The sequence below is a fragment of the Sphaerodactylus townsendi genome, linkage group LG08 (genome assembly GCF_021028975.2).
Source record: "Sphaerodactylus townsendi isolate TG3544 linkage group LG08, MPM_Stown_v2.3, whole genome shotgun sequence".
Lineage (NCBI taxonomy): Eukaryota > Metazoa > Chordata > Lepidosauria > Squamata > Sphaerodactylidae > Sphaerodactylus > Sphaerodactylus townsendi.
Genome location: NC_059432.1, coordinates 72,956,673 through 72,973,811, shown reverse-complemented (window position 1 = coordinate 72,973,811; position 17,139 = coordinate 72,956,673). Strand labels below are relative to the sequence as shown.

Sequence of the window (17,139 nt, the reverse complement as noted above, 5' to 3'; positions counted from 1 at the left end):
TCTGGTAAACCTGATTAGCTTGTGCACTCTAACACATGCCAACTGGGTGACCTTGGACTAGTGACAGTTCTTTGGAGCTCTCTCAGTCCCACCCACCTCACAGGCTGTTTGTTGTGGGTTGGGGGAGGGAAAGGAGATTGTAAGCACCTTTGAGTCTCCTTACAGGAGAGAAAAGGGGAATATAAATTAAAACTCTTCTTCTTTTATAATTTTGTAGGGTTTTAAGCTGCTATTTAGTTTTTCTGTTCTTTTTTTGTTTTTAGATTTCAGATTTTTCTGCAATCTATTTTATTGGGTTTGATAAGAAATCTGTCCAAAGCTCTGGGTTTAGATATCCACAGACTGGACTGTGTTAAGAATTAGATATATTGATGAGGAAAAGAAGGAAAGTTCAAAGTGAGAAAGTTGCATGAGCAGGTTGTACACTAGAGGCAGTGTTGGCTATCTTGTGAAAACATGGGATTTCAGAAGTAGTTCTCAGCTATAGTTATTGGGTTATGAAGAGGGGAAAACTTCTGGTGAAATTTCTAATGTGTGGCTTGGATATTTGTCAGTAGGAATGTTAATACAGTAATGACATACTGTGTCAGAAGGCACTTTTATCAGGAAAAGTACTAGTTAAAGATATGAAAACCCAGTAAGCCTGTATCTCGTTGAGGCTGCCATTGTTTTCCACCGAACAGGATGAAGTCAGGGTAGTGTGATGTTCAATCCTGCCACTTTTCTGCCTGAGTTGCAGAGATTGCTTGAAACTACATTTCTGAGCAGTGTGTGCCTGGCAGGGAAATGTTGGTCCCTAAACTGGGGAGAGGAAAAGAGAGGCCAACAACCGTGCACCATGCCCCTGAAAAGCATTTCTCACCATAACTGTGCAGCTAATGGTTGCGTGAAGACCAGGTGGTTGTAATATGTTGAGTATGCCTGCCAGATTTAAAGTCCTTTGCTCTACCTGAAGCAGTTGATCCCTTTCAGATCATGTGTTCTGAAATTTGGGGGATGGTGGTTGCTTCTGCTATTTCACTATTGCCTTTGTCTCTGCTCTTCTAGGTTTCTATACTGGATGGCTCTTTCCCGCAGCTGTAGTGGGGACACTGGTCTTTGTAATTGGCATCTTTATGATGTTTGATGACATACCTGTGTAAGTATTGACTTTTTAACCTGTCTTTCCCACTACTATGCTCAAAAATGCTACAGGAAAGCTATATGCCTTTGTAGTACCTGCTTTCATGTGGATATTGCAACAGCTGCTCTTGAGCAGAGTGATACTTCAAGGTGTTCCAAGCGAAATTAAATACTAGATTCATCACCTTTCTGCTGCTTGGATTGTCAAAGTGTATTGAGACTTCATTTGTAAGATGCAGATGTGATTGAATGGTGACTCTGCTGCTTAGCAGGTGCTTGTTCAAATAGTTTTAAGCATGGAGTACCCAATACAGTAAAGACCTAAGCTAGATGTAAACAGATCTGCTGTATGGAAATATCTGTAGGTGTAGATTAGGATCAGGGAAAGAGGTGTCTGCCATTCCCCCACTCTGCTGTTTGCTGAATTTCTCAACCATTATTTGCCCCCTGAGGGTACACACAGACACCATAAATATACTTGTATATTTTCTTCTATGGAGCTAATAGCAGCTCTGAGGGAGAGGGAACAAATGAAGTTGAGGGTATAATCAGTAGGGAAAGGATTAAACCTCTTTTCTTCTATCAGGGGTGGTACGCCTATAGGGACATGGGGTAACCCATGTCCTCGGGCGCATAGACTTGGGCGCCAGTTCTGGCTCCGAGCGGTAGACCTGGACGCTGGTGTGAGCTCCAGACAGTAGACCAGGATGCCGGCGCAGGCTCTAGGTGGTAGACTTGGGTTCTGGGTGGTAAACTCGGGCACCTGCAGGGGGGGGGCAGAAAATCAGATTCCCCCATACTCCGTTTTTCCTAGATACGCCTCTGCCTTCTATGGCCCTCATACATATTCCACTCCTTCTCCATACAAGTGCTATTTCTACTTCAAAAAATAATGAGAGATCTATTTATGAATCTCCTAATACCACATTTAATTTGGCCAACGAAATGAAGCTTCAGAAAAGAATAAAGAGTCTACAGTGTGCTAATCAAATTAGGTAATTATTTTCTTTTCCCCACTTTTGTTTCTGCCCCTTTATACAAACTACAGAGACGAAATCTGTAACAGCGGTGGTAAATACCAGATGTGCCCACTTTGCAAATCCTGTCCTTACTGGAACATCTCCACAACTTGCCCAATGGTTAAGGTACTGTTCATAGCTCCGGTTAAAGTACAATTTAAAATACGGTGAGAAATTATATCTTTAAGACATAGCAATGCTAGATTATACAGTCAAGAAGTGCCTGGTGTGAATTGTGTGACAGGAGACATTTTCCTTCAATCACTCTGAGAGATGAGGTGACCACAATTATTTGAAGGCATATTAGTTCTGCTTTACAAGGGCCCACCTGACATTAAGGAATTGCCATAGAGGGGGAGGTTTCTAAACTCTCCTATCTACTTCCACATTGAGGACTGGTGTATGCGTATTTGGCCACCATCTGAAGATTGGCTCCAGTTTTTCCATACTGTTCAGACAACTACGGCTGAGGTGCATGCCATTTTGTCACATGGAGGGGCGCCCAACACCCTTTCACATGACCAAAAGGCATGTGCCCGGGGACATGGGTGACCCCATGTCCCTATAGGCCATACGCCTCTGTAAATCTGTCTATCTGTTTGTCTGTTGAGAGCCAGCATGGTGTAGTGGTTAAGAACTGTGGATTCTAATATGGAGAACTGGATTAGACACACACACACCCTTTAAAACTTTCCTTCCTGCACTGAAGTGAATTTAACTGTGGCTCCACTTCTTTCAAGGGGAATCTGACAACATGTTGAATTATACCTCCTGTTTCTATTGTGTCATCCCATTTTCACACTATCTCTGAAAGAGCAGCATCAGTGAGGGAGAGGGAAAGAGATGGAGTAAGGAACTGTAAGGAAGGAATGCATTTCCCCAGCCCAGCAACCAAATTCTAGGCTTTCTAGCATCAGCCTAGCAACATTCATTTCCTCACTGACTTTCCACTCACCCCTGATCAGGCAGCTACCCCTCTCCTTGCCTCCTCTCCCACTTCTGTTAAATAATTACACAAAACTCTGTTCTCACCCTCAGCCTTGCAACAGCAGGAGGGGGAAAGGCTCAGCAGTTGCCTAGAAGAATGTGTGACTCATTATTAATTCCCAGGAGTGGTCTGCTGTACGCTTCTTTTCGTTCCCTGAGTACAAATGTTACAAATTAGCAAATGTTGGTATCACGCAGAGGAAACAAGATTAGGAAATGACTAATCACTTTATTTAATGGTGAATTATAGTACTGGTTAAGCTAATGATGGAGGTGAGAGGCAAGTAGGGGGCTGGCTAGCCAGGGTTCTCCCCCGACCCTCAACAGGATAGAACCTATTTGGGAAAGGCTTTTTAAAAATTTTGATGTCCTCTATGAGCAAGTATTCAGGACAAGCAACTAGGAAAATATTTTCTTCTGCACTAGTAGGAAGGCATTCATGTCATGATACTTAAAACTAAAAAAGCATTTGCTTGAGAAGACTAACGATGCAGTATTTGGAAGCAGGGAAAGATTCTTGCATTCTGTTCCTCTGATTTTTAATCTTTAGGGAGAGGGTTCGATACTTACTATAAGTTTTAAACCCATACTGTTCTTGAGGATATTCTAGGACCAGAGTGTGTGTTGCGTTATTTTGCTGCACAATTTGCATTTTCAAGAGTTTTTGTGCTTCAATATTCCTTGTTTTTTAGAAGTTTGTTTTGGGACTCATGTTCCAAAATTTATCATGTATATAATTCTTGCTTTAATGGGTCACTATCCACTCACCATAAACCCGTTTGGCGAGAGTCACCTCTGCTTAAAAACCACGCCTTGAAGTCCTGGGTAGCTCCATCTCCAGCTCACTGCTTGTGACTGCCGAGGATTTACCTCTCTCCCGCCTCCTGGCCGCGCGGCAAATTAGCTCCGCTAAAAAGAGCAACTTTTAAAAAAAAACCCGCGGGTGCCGCGGGGTTGTGGGGAACTCTCGGCTGTTTATGCGCCACGGGCTGATTCGCTGTGACGCTGGCAGCTCACGGGCCAATCAGGGGAACAGGGAGCGCCATCTTTGTTAAGTAGGGGTGTCCCCTGCCTAAAGGAGTGCGCGTATTAGTGATGACGTAGACACGATAGTTTCGACACCCATTGCACTTTGGCGGAAACTGAGACGTGTGCACAACAAGACGCTCCTCAACATTTCTTTTTTTTCTTTGCTCTTTCGAAGCTCCACGGGTTTGTGCGGGTTTGCAGCGCCCATTCAAGACACAGCTGGTTCTAACGGAGTGCGTTTTTCTTTCGTTTTACTGCCCGAAATATTTGCTTTCATTTCGATCTCGCGAGAAGGTGTGCAGCGCCTTTCTGATGACGTTCGCACGTACGCACGTACGAACCAATCACAACCAAAAGCGTTCCAGCCAATCAGAACGCTCTATTCCCCCTATTTCCATGGAACTTCTGCTCTTTGCTGCCTGCGCAATTTTCCTGTGGGGAACAAATGTCTCCGTGGTCAGAAGCCGCTGAGGTTTTTCACTGCGGGGTGGCTGCGGCGTTGCGATTTGAAGAGGTAAGTGGATAGTGGCCCAATAATCTTCATGTATTACATTGTTGTTGTTTGCCATCAAGAGGCAGCTCACTTATGGCAACCCTGTGGGTCTTTGTTGTCTGACTCTGCATCTTGGCATTCCTTGGTGGTCTCCCTTCCAAATACTGGCCAAGGCTGACCCTGCTTAGCTTCTGAGATTTGATGAGATCGAACTAGCTGAAGCCATTGAGGTCTGGACACAAGTTCTACTGTGTCCAAAAAAACCTTGTTATATATTGCCTAACTTGACTGTTTGAAGATTGCTAAACAATATTATGCAGAAAAGGCAATTATTAAATGATTATTTGCATATTGCTACTAGTTGGGTACCTTCTATAATTTGATTTTAATGCATTGTACAACAAACCCTGTCTATAATTCTCAACACCAAACAACATGTAACAACAGCAAGTCCAAGTTTGCTCAGGGTTCAGCAATAATCTATTTGATACTTTAAATGAAACTCCCATTCCACATTTTATTCATGACTGGGGCAGACCCCGATTTACAGGCCTAAAGATATTATAAATACTTTGCTCACTGCCCCATTGTCCCTGCCTAATTGTATTTTGACACACTCTTGTCTTCAGTTCTTTTCTGGCTTTTCAGGCAGGTCGCCTCTTTGACCACGGCGGGACCGTTTTCTTCAGTATCTTCATGTCTTTGTGGGCAGTCACATTCCTTGAGTATTGGAAGCGAATGAATGCCACCCTGACATACCGCTGGGATTGTTCAGATTTTGAAGACATTGAGGTACTGGCCTTAGAGTGGAAGATATTTGACCGCTGTAGCTAAAGCGCTCCACTCCCCAAGAAATACACTAAACGTCAGATTTTATCTTTTGTTTGCTTGGCTAGAGAATCGACCCATCGGCTCCCCAGTTCACAGCCATGGCTCCCATGACAACTAAAAATCCAATTACTGGAGAGGAAGAACCATATTTCCCTAGGCAGAATCGATTCAATAGAATCATTGCAGGATCAATGGTCATCATCATGATGGTGAGGGAGCTGCTGTTTGTGGGGAGGGGGAGGTCAAAGAGCTGAGTCACAGGTTAAAAAAAACCTTTTAGCTATACTTATTTCTTCACTCAGTCACTTCAGTGGTCCTGAACTCCAGACTCTCCCTCCCCTTCAGCTCTGGACCTCTGCACACATTTTTAATCACTGTATCTTACTGAACCACTTTTGAATCCCTGGTGCCCCTCTGGAAGCATATTTTCTTTTAGGGGTTCTGTCCCATGTAACATCTACTTTGGCCTTTACAGGGCTGTTCTGAAGCCTAATGAGAATGTGTCACTCTTTGAACACTCTAAAGCAGTATATGAAATGTTGACGGTTGGTTTTCTTGCCAGTAATTCTGACCAATCATGCTTGCAGATTGCTGTCGTGGTGATGTTCCTGATTTCCATAATCCTCTATCGAGCTATCATTGCTGTGGTTGTCTCCAGGTCTGGAAACTTCCTCGTCGTGGCTTCAGTAAGACCTCTGTGTGACCAGTTTCCACTCTCTTTTTTTGTCACTTGTGTTTGGATTTTACAGTTTCTTCCGTTACTTTCTTCAGGCTTCTCGTATTGCCAGCATCACAGGCTCAGTGGTGAACCTAATCTTCATCCTCATCCTTTCGAGAATTTACCTTGCCCTGGCACACTTTCTTACCAAGTGGGGTAAGTGGACTGGATTAAGTAGCTGCTTCTCTCCCTGTATCTCTTGCTTTTTTACGTTTTTCATAAAAGCAGCTATAACAACAAAATCATGGTTTATTTTTAAGTTAAACATCTCCAGGGAGGGCAGGATGCTTGTTGTTTCAAACTAGAGACTTTGAGAGAAGTCTGTATCTACATCAGCACACTGACCATATTTTTGTATATGTCTGTGCACACACTTTCTGTCTTCAGCCTAACTTTCCATATGATCATCAGCAGAGACCTTCTTGAGAGGCTATATGCTGCCATCCTTCTTTTCCAGGATATAGCATTATAAAATGGCACTGGGGCTTACCTCAGGTGTCCCCAAACAACTGTTCCCTGGCCCGAAAGTTTGTGGCAGGGGCTCAGTTGAGTGACAGCATCCTACTGCACCGCTGCCCCAAACTCCCCACAGTTCAGGACTGGGGTGCAGTTGCGAGGGAGGGTGCAGCCCCTCAGTGTGCCCCTAGGAAGTGGCACCTGGGGCTCCAGTTCCCCCACATCCCTTAGCTATTCTGTTCTTTTTATAAGGTGAGGCCGGCTTTTACAAGAAGTAAAGCCTCAAGTGAACATATGAAGATGCTTTATACTGAATCAGACCATGTTTCTATCAGTATTGTCTGTCCAAGGACTCAATCGTAGGTCTTTCACATCCACTGGTACCTAATCCTTTTAACTGGGGAAGCCTCATTGCAATGCTGTTCATATTTTGTTGTGATTTTACAGTTAGTTGATTTTATGTTTTGATCGTTGCCTCCCCCCCACCAGCTGGAAAGCTTTAGATGTGACTGTGTGCTGCAACTTGCTTTTTGTCTATTGATCGTTTTTAAAATGTTGTTTCCTTTTTATGAATTCTTTTTTTAAGTGATCTTAGATTTTTCTTTGTTTTAATATTTTGTTTTGAGAAATTTAATTGTGATTTAGCATTTTTGTGGATTACCTTTTGTCTTCCTATAAACTATCCGGAGGTGTTTTGTGGAGAGGAAGGGTATTCATGTTTAAATAAGTGTCCTTTTTGAACAATTCATATATTTCAGAGCTTATAGCTTCAGGTAGCTGATATCAGAATTTCTGAAAATTTCCTTAGGGTTACTCATCATTTTAGAATTTTCAAGCCACTTCTCCCCAAATCGGTATTTTGTGTGTTCCTGCATTGCAGGGGGTTGGACTTGATGGCCCTTGGGGTCTCTTCCAACACTATGATTCTATACTTGAAGATCTTCTCAACAAATACCACAAGCTCATGTGGTTCTACCATTTATTTTATGTTACCCCATCTGTGACTGCCATAATTACAAACATATTAAAGTTTATAACTTTTAGTATGGATGGATGTCTTGCAGGCTGTCATCCTACCTCCATAATAAACCAAAACAGCACACTTTGATAGTAATCAGGATCTTCTGAATAGTGGCTAGAAGAATAACCAATCTCATACCCAACATTGCCTGTTTGCGTTCATGTATTTTATTTCAGATAGAGACATACATGTTATTGAAGAGAGTGTGAGAAACTGATAAGGGTTTTGAGCTCTGCTGTGTAACTAGAAATCATGTGTCCACACTAATGTGTGCTTCCTAAGGCCAAATTAGACTTGACGGCACTCTTGTGTCCAACACTCTCCCTCCCCCATGCTTTTTCAAGTGCCAAAACAAATGTGTGCATGTAGGTGATGGGATTGTAACTGTTCATGCACTTGATAAAGTGTGGGGGCGGGGACAACAGCATGTCAGTCCTCTGGTATTTTAAGTGACTTTAAAATGTCAGCAGCATCCTAGTTTGGCCCTTAGTTCATTGATGGTAGCATGCATCCTGCTAATTACATTAAAACCATCATAAATTTCTGTAGATGGAGCAGGAATACTCACAGTGCTCAATATTGCAATGTGGAAAAATCCGTGAAAAACTGCTCCATTTGCAATCCTGACAAAATCTGTTGCAAAACAAGCTACCAGACTCCAGCAGTTGTTTTACCACCTTTTGGCAGGTTTTCTATTTGATGTGAAGTCACATGGAGAACTTTGTGTGCAGGTGACAAAACTGCCACTGAGAGAAAGATATGTAGACTTCATTATCTAACCCAAGGATCATACTGATTATATTTACATCCACAAAAGCAATATTCGGGATAGCAGCTGCTGTGGATTTGAGTGGTTTAACCAGCAATGCAATTCAGTCACATGGTTTGCCTGAACTCTGAAGATCCTGTAAAGATTTTGTGCGCTTTTGCCATGATACCAGTCTGTTTTTGCCCATCAGTGTTTAATAATTGTTAAAGGTCTTTGGTGCCTAAAACTGATTTTTTTTTTTAACAACTGAGATCATTTGAAGATGGGGAGGGGGAAAGCTTGAGCCATCCAGAACAGGAGGAAAATTAACGATGCTGCTGTCATAATTAACTAGCAGAAATGGAAGCACTAATTTAATAGCACTCTTCTGTTTCCTTCCACAGAAATGCATCGCACTCAGACGATGTATGAAGATGCTTTTACCTTCAAGGTGTTTGTCTTTGAGTTTGTCAATTTCTACTCTTCTCCCATCTACATTGCATTCTTCAAGGGCAGGTAAGTTGCTTGGGCTCCTCAAAGGAGAGAGAGTTTGAAAGGTGGTTTCATTCCACTGAAGCTTGGTCCAAGCACACCTTAGTTTTTTCAGGCAACACTTGTCCTTGCAAGTCCAATGTCATGACATCCCATCAGTATGTAACAAATGAAGCTGCCACATGGCTGAACAGGAAGGAGAGCTCCGTCGCCTTGAGTGGCAGTGTTGGCTGGGCTACATTGTGCCCACACAGACCTTTAAGCATTGTCATGAAACTGTGAAGTAATCATCCTGTGTTGCCTATAAGAGGTATAGAATGGTTTGAGCAGTTGCTAAGCCTTCTGTAATGCTGTTCCCTTTGCCGTGTGGCTCCTTTCTTTTCCTTTTTTTGTTCTCTATACCCCACATGCTAAAATATTTATTATAGGTGTATTTGGACCCAGTCTAGGATCCAGAGCAAATGAAAACCCTTCACTGGTATATGTATGAACACAGCACACATGAGGCTGATATGATTTCTCAACATATAAACTGTTTTATTTCACTCCCATGTAGAAATGGTCAAGTTAGACTGTCGTGGGAGTTTCGGTTTTAAGCTTGGCAGATGAAAAGGCAACAGGAATAAATGAGGGGAACTTTGTATAAATATACAATAGGTAGTTTGTCACAAAACTGTAGGTGTTTTGTTCTACAGACTGGTGGCTGTAACTGTTGAAATAAATCGGCTTGCTGTCACTGCTTAGATAAACAGGCACAAGTTTGATTGACACAAAACGGATAAAGTTTGTGGATGCAGGAACGTTCATATAGGTCAGTGATGGCAAACCTAGAACCAGGGGGCATTCATTGAAAATGCTGGGGGGAAGAATTAGGACTAATAAAAGGAAACACTTCTTCACGCAACGTGTGATTGGTGTTTGGAATATGCTGCCACAGGAGGTGGTGATGGCCACTAACCTGGATAGCTTTAAAAGGGGCTTGGACAGATTTATGGAGGAGAAGTCAATTTATGGCTACCAATCTTGATCCTCTTTGATCTGAGATTGCAAATGCCTTAACAGACCAGGTGATTGGGAGCAACAGCCGCAGAAGGCCATTGCGTTCACATCCTACATGTGAGCTCCCAAAGGCACCTGGTGGGCCACTGCGAGTAGCAGAGAGCTGGACTAGATGGACTTTGGTCTGATCCAGCTGGCTTGTTCTAAAAAAAAAAAAACCTATGGCACTCCAGATGTTGATGGACCACAATTCCCATCAGCCCCTGCCAGCATGGCCAATTGGCAGGGGCTGATGGGAATTGTAGTCCATCAACATCTGGAGTGCCATAAATTCGCCACCACTGATATAGGTTCTAATTTTCTATCTTGCACACTTGATAAGGATCAGCCCTCTTTCCTAGCAGTTATTGCCCACTTCCATCTTTCAGGATCCTCTCATATCCTTTACTCTACCCACTCTCTTTCTTAACCAACACTCTCAACAGACCCTCTCAGGTAAACAGCAGAATTCTTCCTGAACCTTCTGTCAGTCAGTGATTTTAGATGGACATAATGCATCTGCACTTAGTTGTCCATCACACCCTCCCACAAAAGGAAGGCCTTCCTTGGTTTCTGTGCAAGTGTGGTTTGGATCCCCACCCCTCCCACCCAATGTATTCAGTAGAAATTGAGGAGTCCAGTAGCTTGTTTTGCAACAGATTTTGTCAGGATTGCAAACTGAGCAGCTTTTCTATCCACAAGGAATCGATATTGGAGAGGGTAGGAAAATATGGAGTCCTATTGCCACCTACTGGTTAGAAATAATGTCAGCTCTGAGTGAGGGGCAGTTTGGCAAGCTAAGTCAGATACAGGGATTCAAGGCTGTGTGTGCCAAATACTTAGTAGTACTGGATAACACAGAGTCCTGGTTGCTGGTGGCCAGCTGTTTGGCATAGCTGATGGTATTTGGTCACCATTCAAAACTGTTCCCTCCCTCTTATCAGTCTAATTGGCTTGAGGACTGGTATTAGCTTGAGGGCTGTTTTATGGATATTTTAGTCTGCTGAATGTGTGTGCACTGTTTTTATGCTCCTGACTTATTTGGGTATTGATAATAGTTAAGCTGCTGTACTGATGATTTTATCACTTCATTTGACAACATTTTATTTGATTAACATTTATAAATGAATTATTGGGTACTGAACGCTAGAAGCCTAGCTAAATGTCACAGACCAATGCACATAATAAAATTCTGAAGGTGCTGAGGACAGGGAAGAAAAAAGTGCTTTAGGAGAGGGGTGTTTTGAAGAAAATAAGTCCTGGGGAAGGGAAGTGAGGCTACTTAACTCTTTCCCTTCCTGCTGCTGCTTTGCTCCAAGTTGTGTCTCTTGAGCCTCTCCCTCCCAAGGGCTTTCAGTTTCCAGTTTCCAAAGGTAAGCAAATATTTTGTAACACCATAGGGTTGGTAGAGGTTATTTAAATCAGAAAAACAGTCGGCAGCCAAAAACAGTGGGCAGCCTAAGTAGTGGTATGCTGTAAACTGCACTGGGTTGACAGTATGTCAGGTTCTTAGTGTTCTGCAGGGAACTTTTGCAGAAATCCTTTGATCTAATTTCTAGACAGCTGTCTGCCTTCAGTAATGGAAAGGAGTGATTTGCAGTTTGGGTTTTGATTGCATGTTATGTGGCCCCAGTTATTACTACAATAAGGAATTATATTTTTAAGCAGCAAGTCGGGAACAAAATCTATTCTATGCAGTTTTCCTACCCCCATTACATTCTGTGCAATTATGCAAATATAAAATAATGCGTGAAAATGCATAAAACTGTGGGAGTAATGATACAGCCCTTGCTGGAGATTGAAGAGGAAGGAAAGAGTGTCACCAGGATGGAACTGATGAATCCTATGCAATAGCTCAGCTGCAGCCTACAAGAGGACATTGCACATGTGATTTTTGTATCCTGCTGTTACCCAAGTAGAAAACTAGATCCTCATCTCATTGCCAAGCTAAAAGCTATGGAAAATCATGGCAACAAGTAGAAATTATAGTCATTGGGTGATTCTGTCTTATGGAAAGGACCTAGTAAATTGCACTTTTATCTCAGCCAGCTTTTCCTTTTCCTGTGGCTTCTCAGTGTGCATGAGGTGGGGGTGTATAAGCTAGAAGCCTGATTAACTTGTCTTTTTCTCCTTCACCTCCAGGTTTGTAGGCTATCCAGGACACTACAACAAATTGCTTGGCATCCGCAATGAGGATGTAAGTATCTCACAGCCCCTAAGAAACCATTGTTAAGAAGACTGAATTTAGCTAATAAGCTGTTCCAAAGACAAGTGTAGAGAGAAGCTTATCTTTTAGCCCAGTTGAAATGGGATACCTCCAGTGGTGGGATTCAAATAATTTAACAACCGGTGCCGGTGGTGGGATTCAAATAATTTAACAACTGGTTGTTTACAAGCACCATTTTAACAACCGGTGTAGGGGTGAGCCCGCGAACCCAGCAGAACCGTAGAAAGAGCGCCTGGAATGCCGGTGCCAGCTACGGCCTTCTGGGCGCACACGCTCCCCCCCAGCCCCCGCTCCCCCATGAGTCATGGGTCATGAACTGCCTGACTCGCGGTCACCAGGTGTCCCATACAAAGGGACAAAAGGGCCCTTGCCCTCAGGTGAGGATTAGACCCAGACGCGGATGCTTCCTCCTGCACGTAGCAGCCCGATGAGATCATGCATCACATGATGATCTCCCGTTCTCCCGCTCTCCCGACCTCCCGCTCTCCCGCCTGTCCGACCCCTTTACACGCCCCTAGTGAAACCCTAATAAAAGGTGCATGGAGGCTGAGCACACGGCAGAAGTTGCCAGGATCACGGGATCCCAGCTTCCCTGTTGCTGGCTATTCTCTCCACCAGATGATATCTCTGGGCGCGTAAATCTGCTCTCTTCCCTTGCGGACCTTTCAGCCATGAAGTGCACGACTTCAAACCGGTTCTGCCGAAGTGGTGCAAACCTGCACGACTTCAAACCGGTTCTGCCGAAGTGGTGCAAACCTGCTGAATCCCACTACTGGATAGCTCACAAAAATATCTTCTAGTTGTTCCATGTTCCTAGCCAGATTCTATCCTGCTTGGTCCCACGTTCTCTTATGATGGAAATCTCTTACACTGGTGTAGTTTGTCATGAGACATAGGTACACTGTGAATAGTGTACTGAGGGAATAGGGAACTGAGATTTCTCAAACAGTAGGCCAGGTGATCTGTCAGGACTGTACTATTTCATAGTCACATGAATAAATGTTATGGGAATTCACATGCATTAATCATAACCTGTATATAGAAAACTGGATATCATGAAAAAGTGTTCTAACCTAGCCTTTTCCCTGAAAATATAAATGGGAACGCTTCTATACATCCATTAATTTGTGTATTTAGAGGATTATTCTATTATGTGAGCCTTCATTTGATATAATCAAGGATCTCAGTAATGAGATGCAAGTTTAGAGCCCCATTTGTTGTTTGGAAGAACCCACTATAGACAGGCCTTTGCTGACCCTCCATGATGCTTGGGTCAAAGCTTGGAGGAATTCTTATTGAATGTCTGTCATGTGCTCTGTATTCTTATTCTAAAGCTTCTTCCTGTTTGTCCAGTGTGGACCAGGTGGCTGCCTCATTGAACTTGCTCAGGAGCTCCTGGTCATCATGGTGGGAAAGCAAATAATTAACAACGTGCAGGAGATCCTCATCCCGTGAGTACAGTCTTGCGACTTTGTGCCTTACTGGAGTTTTGTAAACCTGAGATGGGCTCTCAGATCTTAACAGATTATCTATAGTATGCTTTTAGGCTGATTTACAAAATGGTTGGGTTTATGCACCGTGTGAGCAAGAAAGTCACTGACTCTCATACTTGTGTCCTATATTATGGAGGAGAAGTCGATTTATGGCTACCAATCTTGATCCTCTTTGATCTGAGATTGCAAATGCCTTAACAGACCAGGTGCTCAGGAGCAACAGCCGCAGAAGGCCATTGCTTTCACATCCTGCATGTGAGCTCCCAAAGGCATCTGGTGGGCCACTCCGAGTAGCAGAGAGCTGGACTACATGGACTCTGGTCTGATCCAGCTGGCTGTTCTTATGTTCTTATGTTCTTATGTTCTGTTCTTATTTCCTTCTGTAAGGTAGAGCCAGTGTATATGGTCCCCCCCGCCCCACCCCATTTTATTTTTACAACAGATTGAGGAGTGATTGTCTCAATGTCACCCGTCAAGTTTCATAGTTCAGTGGGGTCTTACAGTCCTGGGCTGACAATCTAACTGAGTATTACACTGACTCCCTAATATCAGCCATGCTTGCAGTTTTGCAGTGGTTATGAAAAGTGCCACGGCAGCCACAAGAACTGCATTCACCTGCATACATGATTTCTTGGTTCAGATGCTGTAAGTGCTTGCTTGGCTGGGAATAACTGGGAATGCTGACGTCTCTCTTTTGTCACAGACCTCCACTTTGCCCTCTGTGCTATTTCTGTGGATCTGCTAACCCCTAGGAACAAAATTAAAATTGTGGGGGGCAAGTTTAATTGACTCCAGCAGGTAGGAGAAGCAGCAAAGTCTCTCGCAGGACTGGAAGACTCACAAAGACTGCAGACTGTTCAATACATGCACACTATGCCCCTAATATTACCATTTGGATCTGATATTTCCATCTATAGCAATTCTATGAGCCGGTCGAAAAATATCTAGTTGATTAAATTCTATGCACTCTTTGGCGTACAGTCTTCGTACATAGCTTTTTTTTACAAGGATAGCTGTATCTTGCTAGCCCTCTCTCACCTGCCGCCTAAAATATACACTGTAGGTCACAGGTGTCAAACTTGCTGCCCTCCAGATGTTACGGACAATAGTTCCCATCATCCCCTGCCAGCATCATGCTGGCAGGGGATGATGGGAACTGTCGTCCATAACATCTGGAGGGCCACAAGTTTGACACCTATGCTGTAGGTAATGGAACGCCAACTTTCCTATCTTAGCTTGGAGGTTTCCAGTATTTGCAGATGAACACCTGACCCCCTTCAAGTCCCTCCCTCCAACGGAAATTCAAGAGCTGAGCTCCATCGGGGAACTTTAGTACAGGAACTCCTAATTCCTGAATCTTTGCAAACTGGCTTCCTGAGGGCTAGGCCCAGAGGTGGGATCCAACCGATTCTCACCACTTCTCTAGAAGTGGTTACTAATTTTTTCTGAGTGCCGAGAAGGGGTTACTAAACAACCTCCCTGCCCAATAGGGACTGGAGGTGCGTGTGTGCAGCAGCGCCACTGTGAGAATCCCATCGCCATCGGAACCTGTTATTAAAATTTTTGGATCCCACCACTGACTAGGTCACTTGCATTGCTCTATGAGTACAGTAACCAGTTCTATACAAGGGATCACTGCACTGCGCTGAAGGGCGTACCAGCTCTTTGTATAATTATCTGTTTATGGGCAGCTGGTGGACCTTCAGGCATGAAGGCTAAGCAACAAAATGCCTCACATAGGAGAGCCCGGTTTGGCTAAAACCACCCGTTGGGAAGCAACTCTAACAGATTTATACAAAACTTACAGTACAGTCGCAGTTCAGATGTTGGAGATCTGGAGCCAGATAAATGTTTGTCTTGTGATGGTTGAGCAAAGTGGCCCTAACTGGACATTACTTGTATAATCTATTAATTGAGAAAGGAGGAGACCATGATCTTCTAGTTACTACGTCCCTCTCTTCTCCCTAGGAAGGTGAAAACTTGGTGGCATAGGCGGAATCTTCTGTCGAAAAACAGATGGAGCAAGGAAGATCCAGAAGGACTCATGAATCCACTCTGGGAGAGGGATTATGAACTGCTTCCCTATGAGGGGCTCTTTGCTGAATACCTGGAAATGGGTATGAGTCATCGGGGGAGCAAAAGATAGATAATGAAGATAATTATGGACAGTTCACTGATAACATTGAATTGGTGCATGCACTGAAATGCTGCAGGCCCCTGTGTACACTACATAAAAGTTATTTGTTTATTTATTTATTATTTTTATCCTGTCCTATCCCCACAGGGCTCAGGGCAGGTCACAAGAACAAAATTTTGGCAGCTTGCTAGCCAGGGGGCATCATGTTTAAAAGTTCCTTACCTTAATTGCATGCAACACCTCCACATCAGTGCCACTGATTGTCAGCAGTGTGGGGCACTGGCACAAGAGGTATAATTTAAAGCAGTCCTCAGTCACAGAAAACAACAGCTGAAGAGATACCTTCAGTTGGTCCAAGTTCTCAAGTTTGTATGCAAATGCTCCTCAGACCATGCTCTTCAGACCAAAAACAGAATGATTCTGGAATTTATCCCTAAAAACATGCACAGCTGAAGTTTATCAATTCATTTTTGGGTGAAGTAGACTACAGACTTCTTGCAGGTCCAGTTTGGAAGACAGATACCTCTTACCTCAGACGGGGCCTAACATGATTTAATGCCAGCACTGGTCCTGACAAAACGTAGACCTGCATCACTTCCAATGTTCTGAAGCGCCCCTTGCATAAGTCACTTGAGCATTAGTATCCCTCCAGTGTGGATTTCAACTGTTGCTGGCACTGAAGCAGATTCTGCATGGGCCAAAAACAGCAGTGTGAAAACGGTGTGAAAACAGTGTACAATGGTTTAAAGCAATGTAAAAGTGTTTACACCATTTTCACACTGCTGTTTTTGGCCCATGCGGAATCCACCTAAGTGATTAGAGAAGGACAAAGTCTTGCCATTCCTGCTGCTGAAGCCATAAAAATTCAGTTTACAAGTTGTCCTCAAATCTTTTGTAGGATACAGTCAGTTTATGCTTCAGTAATTTAAAATAGTTGGAAACGTGATTGCTTTAATTTAAAAAGAAATTAAAGGGTTTTTTAAATTATTAGTTCTTGATGGGGATGCTATACATTGCTTTTTGCTTTGCAGTCAAAACCGTTGTTATTTTTTAAATGATCACTCTAGTGCTATTATTGTGGTAAAGTAAGTACAGATTAGTAGGTTGATATGACAACTCAACTAAGTGTTGAGTCATCCTCCAGTGCCAATTCTGTCAAGGGAGTGCTCTGCACTTAGCTGAGCAGAGTGACAGAATACAGCCCAAAATCTTTGCCTGCAAAAGTGAAAAGCAGTATTTAATTGCCATTCTTACCACTGCCCCATCCTAAACAAGAACTGATAGTTAAGATTTGGTTTACGAACACTGTGGCTGGCTGCTTGGAGAAG

The 17,139-nt window shown here is 43.3% G+C and overlaps 1 protein-coding gene across 1 annotated transcript in view; it reads left to right on the top strand.

Annotated features, from left to right (window-relative positions):
* ANO7 (anoctamin 7) overlaps nucleotides 1–17,139 on the top strand; it is a 46,184-nt gene that overhangs the window by 19,679 nt on the left and 9,366 nt on the right. The window contains exons 10-19 of the mRNA XM_048505873.1: nucleotides 1,048–1,138; nucleotides 2,171–2,267; nucleotides 5,299–5,442; nucleotides 5,547–5,690; nucleotides 6,069–6,167; nucleotides 6,253–6,355; nucleotides 8,829–8,940; nucleotides 12,097–12,151; nucleotides 13,535–13,632; nucleotides 15,643–15,791. Coding sequence (XP_048361830.1) covers nucleotides 1,048–1,138; nucleotides 2,171–2,267; nucleotides 5,299–5,442; nucleotides 5,547–5,690; nucleotides 6,069–6,167; nucleotides 6,253–6,355; nucleotides 8,829–8,940; nucleotides 12,097–12,151; nucleotides 13,535–13,632; nucleotides 15,643–15,791 — 1,092 coding nt within the window. The remainder of the gene's footprint in view (nucleotides 1–1,047; nucleotides 1,139–2,170; nucleotides 2,268–5,298; nucleotides 5,443–5,546; nucleotides 5,691–6,068; nucleotides 6,168–6,252; nucleotides 6,356–8,828; nucleotides 8,941–12,096; nucleotides 12,152–13,534; nucleotides 13,633–15,642; nucleotides 15,792–17,139) is intronic.